The sequence below is a fragment of the Parambassis ranga genome, chromosome 10 (assembly GCF_900634625.1).
Source record: "Parambassis ranga chromosome 10, fParRan2.1, whole genome shotgun sequence".
NCBI lineage: Eukaryota > Metazoa > Chordata > Actinopteri > Ambassidae > Parambassis > Parambassis ranga.
In genome coordinates this window covers 21,360,840-21,383,001 of record NC_041031.1, presented here as the reverse complement: position 1 = coordinate 21,383,001, position 22,162 = coordinate 21,360,840, and the positions used below count along the sequence as shown (strand labels likewise).

The 22,162-nt window shown below is 43.4% G+C and overlaps 1 protein-coding gene across 2 annotated transcripts in view; it reads right to left on the bottom strand.

The window, feature by feature from the left end:
- The window catches only part of htr4 (5-hydroxytryptamine receptor 4), a 122,058-nt gene that overhangs the window by 5,211 nt on the left and 94,685 nt on the right, over positions 1–22,162 (bottom strand). The window contains exon 7 of one of the 2 annotated variants that reach the window (XM_028416456.1): positions 15,027–15,126. The exons of the other annotated variant lie outside the window; for it this stretch is intronic. Within the exon in view, the coding sequence (XP_028272257.1) occupies positions 15,063–15,126 (64 nt within the window). The 3' untranslated portion in view covers positions 15,027–15,062. The remainder of the gene's footprint in view (positions 1–15,026; positions 15,127–22,162) is intronic. 2 annotated transcript variants of the gene reach the window in all.

The window sequence follows — 22,162 nt, the reverse complement described above, 5'->3', positions numbered from 1 at the left end:
GTCTGTGATGTGTCTGGGGGGGGGGGTCTGTCTCCATCCAGGTCACCACCTACCAAGACAGCAAGTGGCCTGTTTTAGCCGCTACTTGAAGCAACAACACCCGAAAGAGAAACGAGAGCCCGCTGTGATGAAAGGGAGAGGGGAGGTGAGGGGAGGGCAGGATGGAAGGACGAGAGGAGAAAGGCTGATAAATGTGAGATGAATACAATAGACCAGAATTTGAATAGAAAAGAAATTACACAGCATCGAGGTAACTGGAACGAGAGCCAGAGGGGAATTTTATGCAAAAGTTATTCACAGCCACCAGGAGAGTGTGGCAGCAGTGCAGCAACAAAGAAGAAATGTACACAAGAGCACGGTGACTTTCTAAAACTTTAAGATAGAAGAAAATCATTATATACTGTTATACAAAGCCCACGATGTCTGCCCCCTTCTGACCTCCAACGAGGATTTATTTGTGACTTTGCACGGGTAAGCAAAAGTATTAACTCTGCAAAACGAATTACAGAAGGCAACGGTCATCACCTGAGATAGGGCAAAAAGCAGAGAGAAGAAATAAGTAGAGAGGAAGATGTGCAATCATTTAATCTGTGGGGAAAACTCTGTATCAGCATATGAGTTGCAGGCAAAGTCATGTAGAATTAAGGATATACTATCTCGGTTTTTCACTATACTGCAGCGAGCCACCAGGTGGCAACCCAGATGTTTAGTTTTTTTTGGAAAGTGAAATGAAAAAATGACACAGAAAGGGCTTCAATGTGTTGGCCAAGGGGAAACGGGCAACACATGAAAGCCATGTGATACCAAAAACTGTAGTTCCTTAAGTGGCCACTTGAGGGCGGCTCCAAAAATTCAAAGTAATTGTAAAATGCCAGCTTACATGGGCACAGACTGGCCCAGATGACATGGTGCCGTACATCCATAAGTTCTATTCTGTACATACAGGCTATGCTCTGCAGTGTCTCAGGTTGAAGATGATTTGACGAAGACAGACTTTGTGTTGACTGAGTCTAGGATACAAAAAGACACACCTAAGGTTTTCAGTGCTAAAGTAGCACTGCTGACATCAGGTCTGCTGAAGGACTCAGAAGGACTCCTATATATATATATATATATATCTTCCATCCCTGTTCGACGGGGCTGGTCTGACGACATGTCAGGAAGCATTTGGGAAAACTCAGACATTTTTTAACCCGGGCTGAGGAAACCAATCTACACAGAACAAACACACAGGGAGAGTAAAACACTGGAGTAGTGCAGCTGCATGTTACTTACCTACTGCGCCAAGAGCTGAGAGGTTAATGAGAAACTGGTTTAAAGGCAGACAATGGTAGGTTTGTAACTTTGTGAACTTTGCAGACTTATCAAAGAAAGCTGGCAGGAAACGACTAAAACAGACATTTCATAAGTAAAAACTGGTTCTTCACAAAGCCTCTCGACTTGATTCCTGGTTACCATAGTGAGGCTACAACACATTTCGACGGCTGTAGTGCAAATCCTCCTCTAAAACCTCTGAAAAAACTTGAAAAAAATTTGACTATAATAGAGTGCAGCAATTCTGCGCTCTATTAAAACGTGCCAAATCAAAAACTGACTCATAAACAAATACGTTATATGATATGTTCTCAGGTGATAATTCAGAACAGGAAACGCTGCTGAGAGAATGGCTCCTCTGAGTCTGACACATCGCAGCTGCTCTGCTCATCAGCATATAAAGCATCATCTTCTCTGTCAACTTCCCTCGTTAGGATCTAATGACCGTTAGCCCCCCCGCTGAGCTGTGTGGGATTAGTCGCTGCAGCTTTGCAAAGCGTCGCTCGTTGCACACAAACTTTCTTCTCCTTTTTGTCACACAGATACCATCTGCAATTTCAAGCTCAGTTTCAAAGACTGAGAGGGAGGAGGGCGTCCTTCTTTTCAGCACGATGAAGCCTTTCTGGATGTGACGCAGGTCACTGCATCGGTGCTGTGATGGAGGGGGAGGAGGAGAGTCAGCCTGGTATTTTATGGGTTTTCCTCCCTTTTTTCCTCCTTGATAAGAGGTTTTGAGCAGCAGTGATGAAGCTGAGCTGAGAAAACAGTTCAATCATAAAAACCTTTTACAGGCAGCACAATGTCGCAGTGAAAAGCACTGTCACCTCAGAGCAAGAGGGGTTCAACCATTGACTGTACAAAGACGGACAATATGACAGATCCTAAAAAAATGAGGCCCAAACATCTGGAGTGCCCCCTGGTGGCTGGCTGCAGTATGGGTCAGAAGCCCTGGCTCCTCCATATTAGTGGATGGGACCCAAATAAAAACTAAAAGTGCTCCTTAAATCACTTTTCCAGAGATGCTGTGTGACTTGTCAGCTAGTTTTTAATCATGCCGATCTCTGTTTGGGTGGAACAGGGACAAAGAACCCTCTAAATTGGCTGTAGTGGTTGAGTGTGGGTGGTTGTCTGTGTTTGTCCAATGTGTACCAAGCCTCAAGCCCCACTGACAGCTGGGATGGGCTCCAGTCTGATAAAACAGATGGATGTAGCTGTGGGTGCTGTGCTCAGCTTTGTCTGTCTGGATTCATGTGTTAGCTTTGACCCGTCGAGCCCAGCCATGTGATAACCATTCGTGTATCACAATAAAGACTTTAGTGATGTCCTTTGCTTATTGTGGTGCACTTCATAACCTTAATTCTAACCTGCAGCCTGTTGCTGTGTGGTCGGTGTTGTGAAAAGGATTTATTTCATAGCTCATCTGCACCAGAACAAGCACAGCAGTGGCTGATTTTTCAAATGAACAGAGGTTACGATCTCACACACATCAGTTGAAGAGGGACTCTCTGGTTGCAGATAGGAGAGTGCTTCACAAATGTGTTTGATATCATGAAAGTGTTTGTTTAAACCAAAACCATGATCATGATCCAACCTGGAATGTGTCGGAAAACACCACAAAATGAGAGTAACTAAGGGGATGTGAGACAGTCACATATGAAATCAAACTCTGGGGTGAAGCTGCAGTCAACGTGGGCTCTGCATGCTGACATGCAGGCCAACAGCAACAAAAAGGCCAGAAAGTGCTCACATTTGCAGAGCCTTGTGTGGACCAACATGGCTGTTACATTTTGATATCAGACTGGAATGACATAATTACATATGACATGCTAAGACAGCAGAACACACACACTTAACAGCAGATATCCTCTGAGCTCTTTTTTTTTTTTTTTAGAATTTTCCTCTAACCTTGCCTCTGCATTCTTAAAGTTTCTTTCCTCGCAGCGGGTCAGGTAACAGAATACACAACCTCTACTTAGAAATTACAGTGAAGACTTTGTGTGGAGAGCACTCTCGGGGAGGCTGTGGGCGAACTGAGCTGAACTGCAGAAAACACTCAACCCTCCTGCTCTGTTTGTCTCAGAACATTAGAACAGGCTTTAGCCTGGACACGTCCACTGATGCATGAGGGTGAAGAACACAGGCGGGCCTGTGGGGAAGTCAACACAGCACATACGCATGTGTGTGTGTGTGTGTGTGTGTGTGCATACTGTACAGCATGTAGACACAAACATGCACAAACACTGACCACAACATAGGGTGTGGGAGAGGAAACCTTTTGGAAGAGGTTGTGTTGAAAATACATAAGTTGAGCAGTCCAAGCTTGAAGGTAACAGGGACACGGTGTGTGTGTGTGTGTGTGTGTGTGTGTGTGTGTGTGTGTGTGTGTGCGCAGTAGGAATGAGCTCAGTGTACTGCATGTTCTCAGTAGATCAGAGGTTTGATTATTTCTGGATGACTAACATCAGCAACGCAACATTCCTCAACTAATTGCTTACATGACTGGAATGAGAAAAAAATCACCACTACTGTGTGTGTGTGTGTGTGTGTGTGTGTGTGTGTGTGTGTGTGTGACTGCAGGTACACACTGTTGGCGCCATACCTGATTTAAAGTTATGCATCCTATAACAGCGTCTATGCAATGATTAAGGATCCTTTCAAGGAATAAAGAACAAGGGAGGATGTTCCTCTCGGCTGATTTTCAGCTCACATTTTTTTTTTTTACTTACTTTTTATCATCAAGTTTAACCGTTTAAATAACTGAACACATGCTTTATGTTTATATATAAAGAGCTCCAGTAGGCTAGGTTATTATAATGTCTCTTTAACAACATCACAACATCTTTAACCAGCTTGTTCTTGGTTACCATGGTGACAGGCTGAAACTCAAGCATCACTGGTTGCTCAGTGATGTTATAACTGTATTTTGTTGAAACCTTCATGAATTCAGGTGACCAATGTGACAAATGGAACCAAACATGAATAAATAACCTTGATGAATGTTGACAAGAAATCAGTTCACCAGATAAAATTAGATAAACGTACAGAGCTGAACGTGAAGAACACCACGAGCATTTTTCCAACACATGATAACATTTTTTCCCTAAAATGGAAAAGCACCTCTTTGGAATGAGACCTTTTTATTTTCACTTCACTGATTTGAGGTTCATTATTTCTTGCTGGCTAACCAGTCGGTTTGGTTGTCTGGACAAATGAGATCCTCCCACACTGACAAAAGAGATTTTTCTCTGTGTATCTGATGGGGAAAGATTCACACTGACACCCTATTAGCCACAGCACCCACAAGGAGATTGCACAGAAGATTGCACAGACCACAAGCAGCAGGCCAGAGGGATCAGCACAACTTCAGCTAGCATGAAGAGCTGAAGCAGGTCAGGGTTCGAGCCTGGCCGAAGGCTGCTCTGTGCACCACGGCCTTCATACTGACATAGAGGGATATACTGTCAGAGTGTATGTCAGCTGCACAGACAGAAACACTTTGCTCTACTAGAAAAGCTTGTAACATGTTTGTCAAAGTCATAGGATTTGGTCTAGATCCATAAATGTCCAGACTCAAGGAATCCCTGCGAAGTTATTTACAAGAACAGGATATGTCTGGTTTTGATGTCTGGTCACCAAAGTCCAATCAGGTCCTCCTTGAACCCAAGTCACATTTGACCAAAATCAAGTTACCTCCATCTTAAACCTCTGGATTTATCACAGGGTTCCACTGTTATTGTGTTAACAGGAACAGGACGGACAGTAAATAATCAAATCATGTCAAAGACTCACTGAACAACAGATGAGTCTTGTTGCTTGTTTTCAAAGGCTAAAACTGGATCCATTCTCCACAAGAACTCTCGCGGACACATGGCCCGGGCAGAACTTTTTCTCGGAATTTCGGATGTCGGTGGGCGTGATGAATGTGGTGAAGCGCAAGAGCTTCTTCAGGTGCAGAACGCACAGACAGAAGGAGGAAGTACAACGACGATGGACAGTTTAGATGAGCAGCTGGCAAACAGCTCCTGGAAGGAGAGACACGGCGCACAGAGGAGAGCGTCTGTCCACAAGGTGGCGATAAAAATTAATCCCAGTATTGATCACGGCGTTACAGTGGCTGGACGTGCACATTAAACACCGGGAGACGGGATGTATTATTGCAGACAGTCATCCACACGTTCACAGAGTTAAACTCACACAGACCAGAGGTCTGCTACAGTCAGCTATAGTAACCTTCTATCTATTGTCATACTGTACGCCCTCGTTAGGCCAGGTAACCACGACTGTGCTCACAATTTGCAATAAAATTGCATTGTCAACCTTTTGTGTGTGACGTGTGCTGCAGTGAGAGGGCCGTATGAGGAGTTCTGCACACACGCTTCTCGGGGAGTGTGAATACTCCGTGCCCGTTCTTGCCACTCGGGGAGCGAGAAGAAAGTTCTTTGTTCTTGTGGAGTATGGATCCAGCTTAAACAATAGCTCAGCTCAGCTCAGTCTGTCTGTCTTACTAACTTATCATGTAAAACGTTTGACCACTGCTCCTTGAAATGATTGGCTGTTGCAGGGATGACTTAATTCCATATATAAATCCAATAACAATGACGCTGCGACAGCTGTTTGTCTCTTTACATTGTCTGTGTGTGTGTGAAATCAGTGCACATACAGTGAAAGAGGTCAGGACCGTCTGTACATGGACATGTGCCATCCCTCTCCAGCACACATTCACTGCTGCTGGAATGGAACATGCAGCTTACTGGGAGGGTTTTAATCTGATCACTGAACTGTCCGTGACCCGGGCGGAGGATCGTGATGATCTCAGTCTGCCTGTTGGTTGGTTGGTCAGTCCATCTGTGGCGTACATATGGGCGCTTGCTGTTATTGGCCTATTGTGAAGCTGCAGGTACCTGTTTTTGTGTTGTTTTCAATGGTACAAGTAATAAAGGTCAGAGTGCATCCAGGAGAGCAGGGTTTGATTTATAATAGGGTCGTTTTAACCTGATGTTTACTTGCTTTGTCTGCTGTTTTAGGTTGCTTCAGGGTTAGGTATAGGGATCAATATCTTTTATTTTTTGTGCCTGATGCCATCTCTGTCTCACTCCTAAATAAGGGAGTTGTCAATAATACATTAGTATGGATACACTTTGCTTAACCCCGTCCACCACAAATTAGAGCAAATTATTAAAATGAGAAAAAACAAGAGGTCAATATTTTAGAAAGTGGAACATAGCGGGCTTATTTCTCCAGTCACATATCAATGTGTTTATGCGGGTGGGGAACGTAGCCAAAAATAGAGACCACAGAAGGGAACAGTTTCCCTTTCTAAAGTGTGTCTAATGTCTACACTGCCTACAGTCACTGCCTCTAAGATGCTTTGAGATCCCGACCCTGCATCTGTGTGTGACGCCGGCAGAGTGAGAGACCAACAATCAATGTTAGGGACCCTTTTCAAGCCACTCATATAGCTCTGGAATTTTTTTCCATGTAGGTATGAGGACTACAACTATGCCTGCCAGATGTAAAACAATATATTGTTTTTCTCTGCAGATTCCATCCCTGTCAGATCTCTGTGTGTGAGACACTGTGGATGGCTGAGAGCGCAGCGAGTGGAAAGATTCCTGCCAAGCTGTGCTTTCTACCTGGCAGGGAGGAAAAATTACATTTGTGCAGCGTGGAGTCCCGTGAGAGGAGAGGAAATATCTTCATATTTACATGATGCTCAGAAAGAAGAAAATAAACAGACCTCCATAAACAGACGAGGGGTAATCATGAATGAAACCTCAGAGAGGCTCGACGTGTGTGTGTGTGTGTGCATATTTGTGCTTTGGGTTTAAAAGCAAAATGAGAAGGAAGATGCTGCATGTGCTTGAGAAGGAAACAAAAAGGGAACCCTGCCTTTTTTCCATCTCATGCTGTGCAGCCCACAAAAATTTGGATCCAATATAGGAAGAAAACTTCATAAATATTTGTGCCTATACGTACCCTGATGTGAAGCCGCTGCATATTTGCTGCTTTATTTCCAGTCACAGAGGTGGTGCCGCCCACACTGAATGATAAACTTCTCCTTAATGAAAACTTCTAACTTCACATATGTCACTGCTGACCTTCCAAACTCACCATCTTTGATGCTGTTTGTTGTGCATCTTTCTCCCAAAAATAATCATTCAAAGCAGCGGGGCGGCATAGCAACAACTTCAGAGTGTTGGTGTTCGTAATGATGCCTCAGGCTGCTAATTATTGTACGGTGAGCAAAGCACAGAGACAGACCTTCAGGAGAATCTGCATGCAGGAGGTGTAAAGCTCGGACAAAGATGAGGTTCAAAGCAGTTTGATTTAGTATCAAAGTCATTGAGTCCCTCTACTTGCATGTAAGAAAGGCAGAGCTGCCCCAGCATTCACAAACACACCGTAAGTGATTCATCTTCATTAGCACAAATTAACATCGATCAATCTTTATCTTTCTTTATCTTATAGCCTTTATATGAAGAGATAACCAAGAAGAACCTCAGCAGACAAAGACTTATGACCTCTCTAATGGGTCATGAACCCCAGGTTGGAAACCAGAACTCTAAGATGTCAAAAGTCAAGTGATAGTCCAACCGAAATCCATCTTACTGTAGCTACATATTCATTTGAAAGAAAAGGTGGATTAAGGACAATGGTGGACTAACCAAGTCTGAGGACTCCCCTGAGAATAACTGTCCACTGTGTGGTGTAATTTACAGAGCCGCAGGAATGCTGAGGTGACCTGATGCTACACGTGGACTCGGTAACACCTGGCTGTTCCCAGTGCTGCCTTTAAGTGCGTCACTCTGGTTTTAGGACCTATAAACATGTCCAGCTGGTTGTAAAGTGTGCATGGCAGCTCTGCTTCTGTTATGGTGCAAGTGTGAATTTAAGCAAGACATCAAGAAAAAAAGTTCATAAATCTTTCTCTAGAAAAGATGGCCATGATTAACCCTTCAATGTGTATGTGTGGACCTACAGATCACTTGGAGTGTTGGGAAAACAGATGGGCGATGGACACTCACGACCACATGTGGCAGCTGTGGAGCACGTATGGACGGTTCGTGCTGATTTTATTTTGTGTGTGTGTGCAGATGTGAGCCAGATGCATCTACGCTGTTTATGGTAATTGTCGTCTTTCATCTTGGCAGAGTTGACAGAGCTGTGTGTGTGTGTGTCTGAGAGACAGAGGAACAAACAGACAGAGAAGGAGCTGGGCAGACAGCGAGGTGAAGTGAGCGAGGCAGCGGCCCACACAGCGAGTCAATTCAATTAGGAAGTGAAAAGCCTTCCTGACCAGTTTAATGTGGTTACTGATTGAGGACAGCTCTCTGGCTGCTCGCTGAGTTCAGCGTGTATCTCTGCCTCTAGTTCTGCTGCAGCTAGGAAATGACAATGCTATCGTTTCAGGTTAATTTCAGCCTTGGTAATGTGATGAGGGCTGAGTGGAGAAGGCCAGTGTGCTGCTGTGAGTATCAACTACAGCAGGCCTGCATGAAGCTTGGCCTTAAAGTGACACAGCTTGTGAGGACATTAATCAACCTGGCAGTTAAACAACGTCAAAGCCAGGTAATAGAGGTCAACAGTGGGAGGCTCCACTGAAGCAGCTGGAATACAGGCTTGATGCATGAGATGCTTATGAAACGCTGTATTAAAGGAGAAATGATATTTTAGTGTAATACCTTTCTTAAGGTAGAGTCTCTCAGATACACTGTACCCAACACACAACAGCTGCATCTGCTGCACCTGGAAGGGTCCACCACAGCAGCAAACATGGAGATGTTCTCAATGTCTGCCTCTATGCTACATGAGTATACTAAATATGAGTCAAGCACAAGCTTCCTCCTCTCGGCACGCTCCTGCTTCCTCAGATTCCTCCTTCGGGAAGTGGCATCATACAACCCAGGACCAAGCCTGCAGGTCTGAGGTTTGGCTACAACAAGCCGGGACCACACAGATCATCCTGCAGGCTGCATCCTACACTAGACATGAATGGTAGTTGCTCTGTTGCTGCATCCAGCAGGTTAGGGCGCTGCTGTATAAACTGGTTTCCTCCAGCTAAGCGTGCTGTCCAAGATGAAACCCTGTGTTTGATTCATAGAGAACTATTCATGCTTTTATCATGTGTTGATTTTTAGGACTATAACTCCTTTTATGTGTATGACAAATTATGGCCACTCGACTGGAACACATAAGTATGAGCACATCACACCAAGCAACAGCACCAAGAAGCCTCACTTCTCTTCAGTGTACATGTCGTATATCTGTGGCATATGTATGGTGTACTTGCTTTGCCTTGATGTTGTGCTGCACTAGTCTTTTTACTCACTGTGTATTTACAGCACGTTGGTTATTGTTTTAATCATACTACATAAATCAGTTTGACGTTCTTCTTCCTCTTTTGTTGGGCTGAGGGCAGATATCTCACTGACTTTATCTCTGTGCAGAGAGTTATTTATAAAACTTTATCACCATTCCTTTTCTTAAAATACCCCGTGTTACATATAACTGTGCATTGTTTAGCTTTGCTGTCCTGTCTGTGTGTGACCTCCACTGTGTCCTTGTAATAAAGTTTGGGGCCAGTTGTCACTCTGAGTGTGTACTTATTTTCAGGGACGGAGTTGTGCAGTTATCTTCGAGTGTAGCGGCAACAACAAACCGTTCTTCTATACCATAGACATCAACACTCTGGGTATTTCTTTCCAATAGCTGCCCGCAGCAATAAAAGCCAGCAAGTGTGGGCAGTAAAAATAAAAACACACCACAATCACTTTGTTTAGCAATAAAAAAAAAACTCCTCCGAGAGAAGCTCCTCCAAGGTTCACTGCACACAGTCAAACACACACAGAGGCCTGCTGGAGACGGCTGCAAGCGGAAAACACAAACTTTAGGACAAAAAAAACTTTACAGCAACTTAAAAACTGCAAAAAAAAACCCTGTTTACATGTCATCACATCATCCAGTGACTCTCCTGGGAAACCATTCTGCTTATGTAACTGAACCAGTGATAACAGTCATACTGACTGAATGATGTGTGTTTCTGTGTACAAGCATTATTCTGGTCGTGCGGCTTCACATCTCGTGGAAAAACTGGTAAAAATATTCTAAACTGACATTATTGACCAAAAACTGCACGACTCTTTCTTTACATCGAGAGAGAGAGAGAGAGTCATAACACGCTGCCACACTGGTCCACGTTTTAATTCCAGATATCTCACACATCAATGTGACTGATGGCTTTTTTGTTGGATTGTCAATCATAAATCGTCACAGTCTAATGGAAAGTCCATCGAGTGTATGATCCAGGGCCTGTAAAAATGTGCCTGTGTACACGTGTCATCGGCCCTTCAGTGTGCGATCAAAGACTGATCATAAGCTGAATAAGCGGTGAAGCTTTTTACAGCGGCTTATAAACTCACAGCCTCGTCCTTCACACCGTCCACCGCTGAGACTTCTGCTACATAAATAACCTGAACGATGACTGATGGAGGTCTGACAGCTCCTCTGACAAGAGAGTGTCACTGACTGCCCTGCTAACCCCTGCCAGCCATCATGTCACTTCTCTGTTCTGCTCCTGAATGCTTAAAATCTGTCACATGAAGATACGAGATGCACTTCTCATAAAAAAACAAAGAAGACACCCAGTAAAAGACAGTATGACAGACTAATGCCCTACTGCCTGTCAGTCTGAGGAGGCCGGAGATCAATGTCTCTCACACACTCATTCATAAATACAGACAGCTCAGGCACACACACAGTGTCTTTCCTTCTTCTCCACACCTTATGACTACATGTTAAGTTGTTTCCTCTTGAGCCATGGCTGCTGGTCCTTCTCAGTTCGGTGCTGTTTATTTGAATGCATACAGCAGTACCATTTAAAGAGCTATGACAATGATCACACTTATAGCTCTGAAAATGGCGCTGCAATCTGCAACAAACTGGGGCCGGGTCTCCCATCAAAAATCCTGCTCAACCATCTGCACACATACACACACACTGAATACCAATCCCACCCTGACTTTAAACAGCGTTAAAGAAGACACTGAAATGTCTGTTTCTGTGCCTTATAAGTGTCGCAATGATTATTTCCATCTCACTTAACACGTGCAGTTAGTCATTCAAACACAACTGGTTAAAGTCAGGTGTTAAAAAATAGTGTCTGGACTTACGTTAAGATCGTGTTAAAAATGCTGACTGTCACAAATTTGAGATTTCTAATCAAATGTATCAGAGCACACACGCACACACACAGACACAGACACACACACTCAAAACAATTCATTACAAATAAGCTTTTGGCTATAGGCTCCAAATGCACCATTCCATTCCAGTTTGATGAATCTTCAAGGAAACAATTTGAAATGTTTCATAATCAGGGTTGTGTGTGTGTGTGTGTGTGTCTGGCAGCCGAACACTCCTTAAGGGAACAACAAACAGCATTGAGGAGTGATGTAATTAGACCTGAGCCTCCTGCCAGCAGCAACAAGTGGACCAGAGAAGAGCAGAACAGGCTCGAGCGAACAATGGAGAGAAAAATAAAAAAGCTCTTCTGCTGGCACCCTGAAACTCCCCTCAGTCATTAACATCCTTCTAATCTTCCTCCTCATTCCAAACGAAGCACAGAATGATAAATATGACACATACAAATGCTCTGTAATCTGACATCCTCATTGGCGGCACGGCATTTTTCATCAGAGGCTTCCAAAAACAGGATTCGGCAATTATTTAACTGTTGGCTCGCCTGATTCTTTCAGAAACTGCATGATTCAAAATGTACACATTATTCATCCACACTGCTCACGGTCACATAAACGCTACAAATTAATCCAGTCTCACTAGTAGAAGAAAAGAAAACAGGAAATGCAGCCGTTCACTCCTGCGTGTCCAAAGTTAATCCACTATCCTGCACAACAAGAGCTCCCTAAGCAGTCCCTGAATAACTAATAAGGTCTACATGTGTCAGGAGTACACCAATAACATGTACTCCTCAGGCTAAACATGGAATTAACACATATCACATGTAAAATATGGCAATAAACTAGAAGCACTGTACATGTGTAGTGTATTAATGACATGTAAATGCAGATGAAGTGTTACACAACACCAGCTGAGAATAAATATAATTAATTCAGAAGTGAGTCCGTGTTTCACCCTCCAACAACTCAGATGAACTCCAGGAAATATTTGAAGTGAAAGCAAGCGAGGGACCAGAGCTGAAGTCTGCTCCGAGAGATGCTGAAACATTTATCATGCACTTCGTCTGTGCGTCATGTGAAGCACTCCTGAGTGTCACTCTGGAGTTACAGACTGTGGTGAGGCAATGGAACGGATTTAAAATGGCAAACTTCAGGTGCTGCTGACACGCTGTTCTCATGTCAAAACTCAAAAAAGACATTTCGTTGGTCATGACATAAATTCTCACATTTCTGCTGTGCGTATGAGCCGACTTTAGGCTGTAAGAGCAAAATACAAAAATACTGAGCTTTGTTTTTGTCTTGAACAGTTGGCAGCTCTCAGGCTGCTGTTCTGGGCAGGACTGGTCAGAGGTGGTACAAAGGGTCTGTTATAGCCAAGCAAAAACAAAAGATAACCACAAGAAAATGAAACCTAAAATCTAACCACACAAAAAATGAATTTTCAATTTTTTTCAAAAAAGATCCTCACCGCCCCTCCCCACCTTCGTGGTTGGACTTTCATTGGTCTCATGATAAGATGACATCCGTCAATATGACCCTATGTTCCGTTAATGCAAATGCAAAATAACATAAAATTGTGACTATGAGTGGTATCTGGCAGGTGTAGTGTCTTGGTTGACAATGTAGGAGACGGGCTAGCTGTCAGGCGATAGCTCATCACCCATATGACATCATGGTAAATGATCTGTACTTAAACAGCTTTTCTACCTCCTCAGGTACTCAAAGAGCTTCACACTACTTCACATTGATCACTTTAGCACGTAAATAAAAACACATTTTAAATGCATTTACAGCACATTGTAAAAAGTCCTGCAATATTTTGAATGGCTCTGAGGACAAAACTCAAAACAGTGTACACAAATAGCAAAATTTCAGGTGTTAAGATTATTGAATACCAATAGACAACATCAGTCTGACGAGTGAACACACACACACACAGAAGTCAATTCCACTGTATTCTCTGCAGAGAGAAGTCTTTTATCAAAGCTGTCTACAAGTGAAAAGCCCCTGAGATCCTTATCGTCACATCACACACTGTGTGCAGCTTCTCACCGCCTGAGGAGACGATTAAACAAACATTAAATAAAACTACACCTCTAAAATACTCAAAGTACATAAAATTCTTCATCATGGATGACTGAGTGTGTTTTTATCCAGCCTGAAGTCAATCAAAGAGGACTCAAAGACAATCAGCTCCGAGGAGATAAGCAGACAGGTCACACACACACACACACACACACAATGATAAGAAAGGAAACGTAGAACAAAGGGGATAAAATGAAAACAGGAGGAGGCTGCATGTGTCCATTTAAGTGAAAAGAGCAAAAAATAAAGATGAAAGGAAAATTGAAAAACACAAGGACAGAACTGTGAGAATGAAAAAACTCTCTCTCTCTCGCACACACACACACACACACACACACACACACACACACACACACAGGTACTGGATAAAATGCAGAAGAAGATGGAACGATTTATCAATATCACTTATGGCCCAGCATACACCACCAGGCTCCCAGCAAAGACACACATCTGCACAGCCATACTTGTGAGGACTCCTATCCTACAGCTACCTGAGAAAACACCAGTGTGTGTAATTTTAGACCTAACAAACACACACACACACAAACATACACCGCACAAGTCTCTCCAGAAGTTCCCCCAGCGGTGATGAACTGGATCTACTGGTCTAATCGGCTTTATTTAGTAATTGCCGTTTGCAGCCTGCCTCTGTGTCAAAACATTTTGACACGTGGCGTGAGGCAAACTTGTGTTACTGTGTTAAACTATAGCACAAACTACACGGTGTTAAACTACCTGCAGCAACATGTTTAATGAGATGTGCACAGCTCTGGAATCAGAGCAGGAGGACAGAATTAACCCCGCATGTGCAGACTCATGTGTGGAGTGATGCAGTGTCATCTTCTCTGACGATGGCTCTGTCTTACTGGCGGATGGAAGGAATTTCTTTGTAAGGCCAATTTCTGTTGATATCATGCATCCCTGCACACGGGTATTCACACCCACTCTGTCCGGCTGCCTTTAGTTTAAGCACATAATCGTTTCCTGCAGCCATGATTCTGGTTGTTTTGCAACTCAGTGTAAGTGAGTCGAGAGGATGGTGCGGAGTGTATAAAGGTATTTATAGTAGTAATTAACTTTAAATTGATCAATCAATTTCTTTGCTAATTAAGCTAAGCTGCCTGAGAGATGAAGACTGATGTGGTTCATTGTTCTTCAGTCTGTCAGTAGCATCACTAACGCTGCGGTGCCTCGCAGGGTAGACTGGTCCAAAGCACATGAACATTTTTCCCATCACCATAAAAAGTACACATCACAGCTTTGTTACACTCTGGCCTCTTAATATGACAGGAAACTAAGGGGTGTGTTTTAGTGGTTAAATCCTTTCCCTACAGTGGTACCATCATGCTGATGTGACCCAAGTGGGTGAGCTTGTGTGTATGGGAACATCTGTGTGTTACTGTGTGTGAGTGTGTGCAGCAGCAGACTCACTTGATAGAGCCTTGAGACGCCCTAGATATACAGCAGCTAGACAGGCACTGGTCTGGTGTTGCAGAACCAGAGCAGCAGCTTGGAGGCAGAGGAGCAGCCACTGGAGAGGAGGAGGAGGAGGAGGAGGAGGAAGAGGAGGAGGAAGGGAGGTGGCAGGGGCAGCGTGTGAAGGAGAGAAAAGGGAAGAGAAGATGAGACGAGCAGGAAGAAAAACAAAGGTGGAAAAAAGGCAAATAAAGCAGGACAAAAAGGAAGAGGAGACATGAGGGAAGGAGGGAGAGAGAGAGAGAGAGAGAGAGAGAGGGCAAAACAAGGTTAGTTCACACCCAGACGACAGCAGCATCAGACAGCAGGCAAGACAAGACTCTGACCGTGTGAGACAGGTGCGGTGTCTCCATCGGGGGGTGGAGCTGTGCATCAGTGTATGGTTGGTGAAACAAAGAATACAATAATTTAAAATAAAGATCATTAAATACATTTGTTATACACTCCATGTGTGTATCATCGCTGTCCATTAATCGGCTTTCATCACTTGGTTTCTACTTCAGACACACACACACAAATCAAACCCACATAAACAGACCCAGTTGGTGGTTTGGTGGTCGAATCTGACATTTTAACAAGGTCGACCCAAATCTGTCTGCCTCTGATGGGGGATGTGGACATAACAATCAGACAGATTTTAAAGAAATCCACATTCTCTCCTGATCATCACCACTGAACCCCAACAGAGCTTTAACGCAGACGAACCTGCCGGCAAATTACAGACCACGAGATCACAGAGGCCGGGGAGCAGAGGATGGACACTGTCTGGGTGGGTGGGTGGTTCCTTGTCTTTGAGCTGATGTATGTCTGACACAACTAGAACTCTTCCTACTAACAATCTGTATCCCAGATACTGAGATAAATGGATCAATCACTTCCTGAAAAACACACGTTTTTTTCCCGTTTTCTGACCAACAGCTAGTAATAATCTGACTCTGAGCTGTAGCACATACAGTCTTTTTCTGCCCCTCATCCTGGGGACAGATGTGGATAAACTGAGCGCAACATCACAGGCGGCTCAAATTTCGAGTACGGTCTAAACGTCAAACACTGGTGGAATTTGGCAAATGGGATTTGTGACTAAACAACACAAATAAAAACAGTAAAATCAAATGAAAACTTTGTCCTCTAACTGTAGACAGAAGACGGATTAAATTGCAGAAAAAGAAAAGAAAAGCACTGTTTGTTCAACTTCAAGTTCTGGACTCAGATCCTTTGGTCCAGCAGTTGCTGGGGCTAATTAGATATGGATCCCTGTTTAATTCACTTTTTAACAACAATTTCAAAAGGGTACGACTCAATCTGAGTCCTAAGAAAGAATAATAATGCTAATTTTCCAGGTCCCGATAGTGAGCATGTGTGCCGAGTTGCAGTTATTTGTTGTTAGCTTGCGGTTGAAAACAGCTGACAGCATCATAGAGGCATTTAAACCAACAGCCTGTAGGCCACGCTTCCTGTTAGGATTTGCTCTGTTTGATTTTGTTTATATCTGCAAGACAATGCAGTCCAGACACACACACACACACACAGATATGCAGACCTCAAGTGCGATGCAGAAACAAACGTCACAGAACATATTTCTTTATCCCACTCAGACAAACACACATGATCGCACATGCAACACACACACACATGCAACACACACTAACAACTGGGGACAGTGTGTGTGTGTGTGTGTGGTATTGCTTCAGGTCCATTACCCAAACAAAGAGTTGCCACACACTATGCTGTCAAATATAAGCATGAGAGAAGCTAGAAAAGTTTAAAGTCTGTGAAGAATGAGAAGACGTAAGATCTTAGAGACTGGTGGCCGTGACGACACATGCCCACATATGGGACGTTCAGTCAGGTGCTCCTATAAGCATCAAGGGAGGCAGCCTTTTAACACCGGGTTTAACATGAAGGTGCATCATCGTGCACAGTGGGGGCACAGGAAGTTGAAACCAGAAAGTGGTGGGGATGGTGGAAGTGTTGACACCATCTCCATCAACACAAACATGATGAAATATGGTCAAACATGGCGGATTTCCACCCGTAGAAGCTACCTGCTACCACCAGCAGCTCTGTGCTTTTTACACCTTTTTTTAACCCTGTAAATGGCTGCGTGTACCAGTCCCATGATGATGACAGCTCTTTGGCTGCTATTAGCACTTTATAGGTCACTCTATTTGGCAATTCTAAGTTTTTATGAGTAAACGCACCACACACAAGCAGGACCTGGATCTGTGATCGGCTCTGGAAACTCAGCGGGTTTCCATTGCAGGGTGGGATCGACATTCTGATCAAACCAATAAATCAATAACTCCTGACTTAAACTATGTTTTTCTTGCTTTGATCATCATCCTGCTGCAGTGTCACCCCTCCAACCCGCTGACAAAGACTCAGAGCCATATAAATAATACCAAGCTAGTAGATAAAGTAGCTTGGTGTGCATTAGTGTGTATGTAAGCATGTGTCCACACGCTGTATTGTTTGTATTGTAGGTCTGTATGCATGTATACCTGTGTGTGTGTGTGTGTCTGACTGCTGCACACAGAACAAACAGAGCAGCAGGCGGCTGAGTGGCAGCTGTATATTTTCAGCCAGAGGTAACATTCCCAGCTGGAGGTGACTCAGTGAATAACAAAGAGGAGCTGCCAGTGAAGTCCCGACCTGCTGACTGTGATAACATTCATATGTCCCTCATACACCGTCTCATGCTGAAAGTGAGGAGGGAACAGCGGCGTCATTGGACCGAGTGTTTATGTATAATACGTTTTTTATTCAGTCTACTTTCTGTGTAGTGAGTTCTAATAACACCAACACACTGTGAAGGGCAGACGATGGCTCAGGCCGCTATGATCAAATGGCAGCAAATTGAAAAAGGGAAAATCCATTCGAAGTTCATATACAGCATTTTATTAAATTTCAAATTGTTCCTCACAAATAAACACATGGCTCTGTTGTAGTGGGAGCCGAGCCTGCTGACACTCATCGCTGTGACAATCTCCTATGATTGTCACGGTTTTACTCACTGGTCATATTTTGTTCTATCAGCTTCAAGCAGTTCCGCCCTGAAGGTAAAAACCATTTTAATCCTATTCTGGGTTGTACTGATGAAGGTAAATATGAGTTTCTTTGTTGTGAGATTTGCCTCCAGTCTACTGTTTATTGGTTTAATACATCAAACCCCACATCACAGATATAATACCTAAAACATCATCTGCACTAAGCCTCTTAAACAAACTGAAAAAACAACTCCTAATAAATACACAGGAAGACTTCAGAGCAATCAGCTCAATAATAATTTAGATAAGAAACAAGTCATTTTCCTGTGGTTATATCCTCAAATGTCAGTCATTGTTTTAGGCTATTACTTGTTTATTTTTTTATCTGATGCCTTGAATGGAACGAGAAGCAGCCCGACCCCCAAAGAGCAGCCTAATCAGGCAGAAAATCAGGCAGCAAGTGAATGTGTGAGTCAATAAAGTCATCTAAGCAGAGATAGAGAAGCACACGCACACACACACACACAGTCACAGAGACGACCCCGCGGCTTCTGCTAGCTAACGATCAACACTCATCTGACGTTAGATTCCCTCTCACTGATGAACTCTTTCATTTTATTTGACTGAGAAAGCTGCACCAATCAAATCCATTCAAAGAATCCCTCTGATAAAATGAGCTGATTTACTTTTCTATGATTCCATCTGAAAAGACTTCGAGGTTTTAAGTGAGCTTCAGTGTGTGTGTGAAAGAACGACTATACTCAGGTGTGTTTGTGTCATTAAGAAGAAAACAGCATCGTGTTTTTGTATATTTAACTCTTCTAAAACTGCTATTAAAACTACAGTTAGGCACATTTAACAGATTTGTCCCTGCCGGCCCAGCGGAGGTCACTTGGTGCTGTGTGTTTAACCACCTCGGTGTTTTATTGCAGAAAGCTCGGAGTTCATACCAGCCTGGTGAGACTTCTCTCAGCTCTGTGTTTTCTTAGCTCTCTGCAGGTGCTGCGAGGGCTCTTATGGAACAGCAGCATGTCACCAATGATGGAAATTGCCTATTAAGTCGAGGCTTTAAAACACCCTGACATAAATCATGTTAGTGTTAGCGATCCAGTGCAAACAAAAAGTGAGGAACATTTTCAGATATTAAACTCTGAAGCTTGCTACGCCGTGTTTTTTCTTCTTCTCTCCATCTCACTTCTTTGCATTTTTTGGGGGATTTCGTCGTCTGTCTCTCCTCTTCTTCACTTCCCTGTCTCCTTTTTGTTCTTCCTCTACCTCCCTTTTCTCTCATTTTTTCATCCTTTCTTCTTTATCACCAACTTCCTCTGCTCCTCTTCTCTCTTCCTCCCTTGTATCCTCCTCTTTCTTCCTTTTCCTTCTGTGTCCACTTGTTCTTCCTTTCCTCCTCTCCTCTGAATAATCACCTCCTCGATGCAGTCTGTCCCTTCAGCGTCGACAGGCTTCAGATATATGACTCCAAAGGGGACTACAAACAGTCAGCGGGCGCACAGTAAATGTGTGTGTTTGTGTGTATAATGGGGTGTGTTAATTAGTTTTGCGTACCTTTCTTTTCCTTGGCCTGTTTAAGCTGGCTGATTCATCATAATCCGCCTTTGTATTAACTAAACAGCTGTTCTTCAAACGCGTGCTGTCTCTGGTCTCTCAGAGGACGGACTGATTTACCACAGGTTTGTTGCTGACAGGTTTTTCACCGAGAGCCAAAGACAGCGCCGCACATCCAGGTTTCCATCGTACAGTCGCCACCTCTGATTCACTGCGCTGGTCCGATCAAAAAGCAGAATCTGAAACACTCTGTGTGATTAAAGATTTCCAATATGTGATATTTCATGGCGGTATAGTTATGTAACTCTGCAGTGACATCAAGCTTGTTGACATCCAGTGCAGGTCAAGGCTTGCAAATGTAAGAAGAGGAAAGGAGATGCATGTGTGAGTCCATCCTTGACCTGAGATTAAACAGAGCGGTTCAGAGAAGAACGGCAAGAAAAGGCCTAAAAAAAACAAGTTAAACAAGTTATTAAAATGCTGGAATAATAACGGCAGGGCAGAGCGAGGCAGTGACCTCTGGCTTCTAGTCGTTATTGTTCTGTTAATTGTATTGCGTTTGTTCTAAATGGAACATGTGTGAATGGAACCTATCAAAGAATGCCATGTTTAAGCACCATCATGTCATGTCATTTAGTGTGGGTTAAAATGGACCTTTTTGGTTACCATGTCGATAATCCTTGGCCGTAGCCAACACATTTGACCTGTGGGGGTCATTTAAAGGCCTTTTCCGCATCATTCAGGTCAGGATGGGCTGCAGGAGTATTAACTTTAGTTAGGTGAACTTACACAAGATTTATTGAAGTTTATTGCTTGTATGCTAATGTATAGTCATCCATCATTATGTATTGTTGATGAAAGATATAATACCTTCCATATGCCACTGATGCCATGGCTGAGTAAATACATTGAGGGTAGTAAAAGATCATTACGTTTGAAATTGTACCTACATTTGTTTTGATTATCATAAAATTACCATTAAATTTAATTTAATTTAATTTAATTTAATTCCAGGTTTAATTTGGCATTACTCAGCAAATCCTGACTAAACAGAGAAGAAATATATAGTAAGTATAGAAAATAATACAGGATCTGCTGTGTTCCAGTTGAATCACTGTGTGGGAAAATGACTAATGTGCTCATTATGGTACCGAGCTGAAGGTAATTGCCTATAACTTTAAATAAGTTTTGGTTAGATCTTTTTCTCTAAAAGTTTTGTAAAGTAAAAACACAGTCGGGCCAAAACATCACTGTATGCAACCCACAACATGCACCTATTCTAAGCATCAACCTCAGAAACACAAAAAGCTGCAGTTTCATTTTCGGCCACTGGAGGCTGTTTCTGAAAGTGAGTAAATCCCCACACACGTCCACGTTAAGATTCTCAACTTTACAGCAGACATAAACACAATCTGCAGCCTGGTACAAAAACAATTTAGGTCTCTGGGTGATTTCCTTGTTTGAGACAAGTCTTCATGGCCGCCCGCCCGCTCCACTGTTTTGCCTGTTTTCGGATTAACAGATAGTTGAGCTGTTGCCATCTGGCGTAGCCGAGTTGCCAGTGGCTGGATTCACCACACTGTGTCTGCATACATTTGCATTTCAAGTTTGTGTCTTTATTCAGTGTGGAGATGCAGATCATCATACTGCAATTTACATATTCAGGACAGAGTGATGTAAATGACGTGTTATTAAAGATAATTACTGTGTTTTACCGTTAACTAAACACCAGGAAGCCTCTGTACGCCTAAGTCATAACCTTGGTCTTGTGACATCTGTTTTCTCGACTAAAAAAGGAGCCTGCTTCTATCTGAAAACCTCCATTACTCTTTACTATGTGGCTCTTTGTGTCAGGGCTTCAGCCCTAAGCCAGGGCTTTTATTTTGAATTTGAATTATTTCCTGTGTTTTATTTTGAACGCACAGACCTCCTTCCCGTTCCATTTGTCTTGTCTTTGTCTTCCAGGTGTGCTCCCTCCTCCAGGTCTCCCTTGTGTATATCATGTGTGCTTCTCTTCACTCCCTGCCAGTTTCGTGTGGTCGACCAAGCCTCAGCAGCCTTCGTGTGTATTTTTGGATTAGCCTCAGCACTTTTGTTCTTTTGCCTTAGTGTATGACCTCAGGGTGTGTTTTTGGATTAGCCTTTAGCCATAGCCTCCTGTACTTCCACTGGTTCCTGACTCCTGCCTCACCCTCCTGTGCTTCTGCTTCTGACTGACCACCTGTTTACCGACCCCTGCTTTGCACTAATAAAGGACTTTGTGTTTGAAAGTGCACCGCCTCCTGTCCAACCCTGACACCATGTTTCTCATTTGCCTCACCAGCTGTTTCAATCACATTCACTACTGTACAAAGAACAACAACAAGCGTTGACACCATCTGTCGGACAGTGGAACAAACGAGCCATGACCTCTTACTGTCATGACCGACCTTCCTAAAGCCTGTGATTAGCTCTGGAACAGAGGCCACAGGGGGTCAACCTGGAACAATATCCAATCTGTGTACAGTCAGCCAGCAGCGTGTTGATTCCATTTCCCAGAAA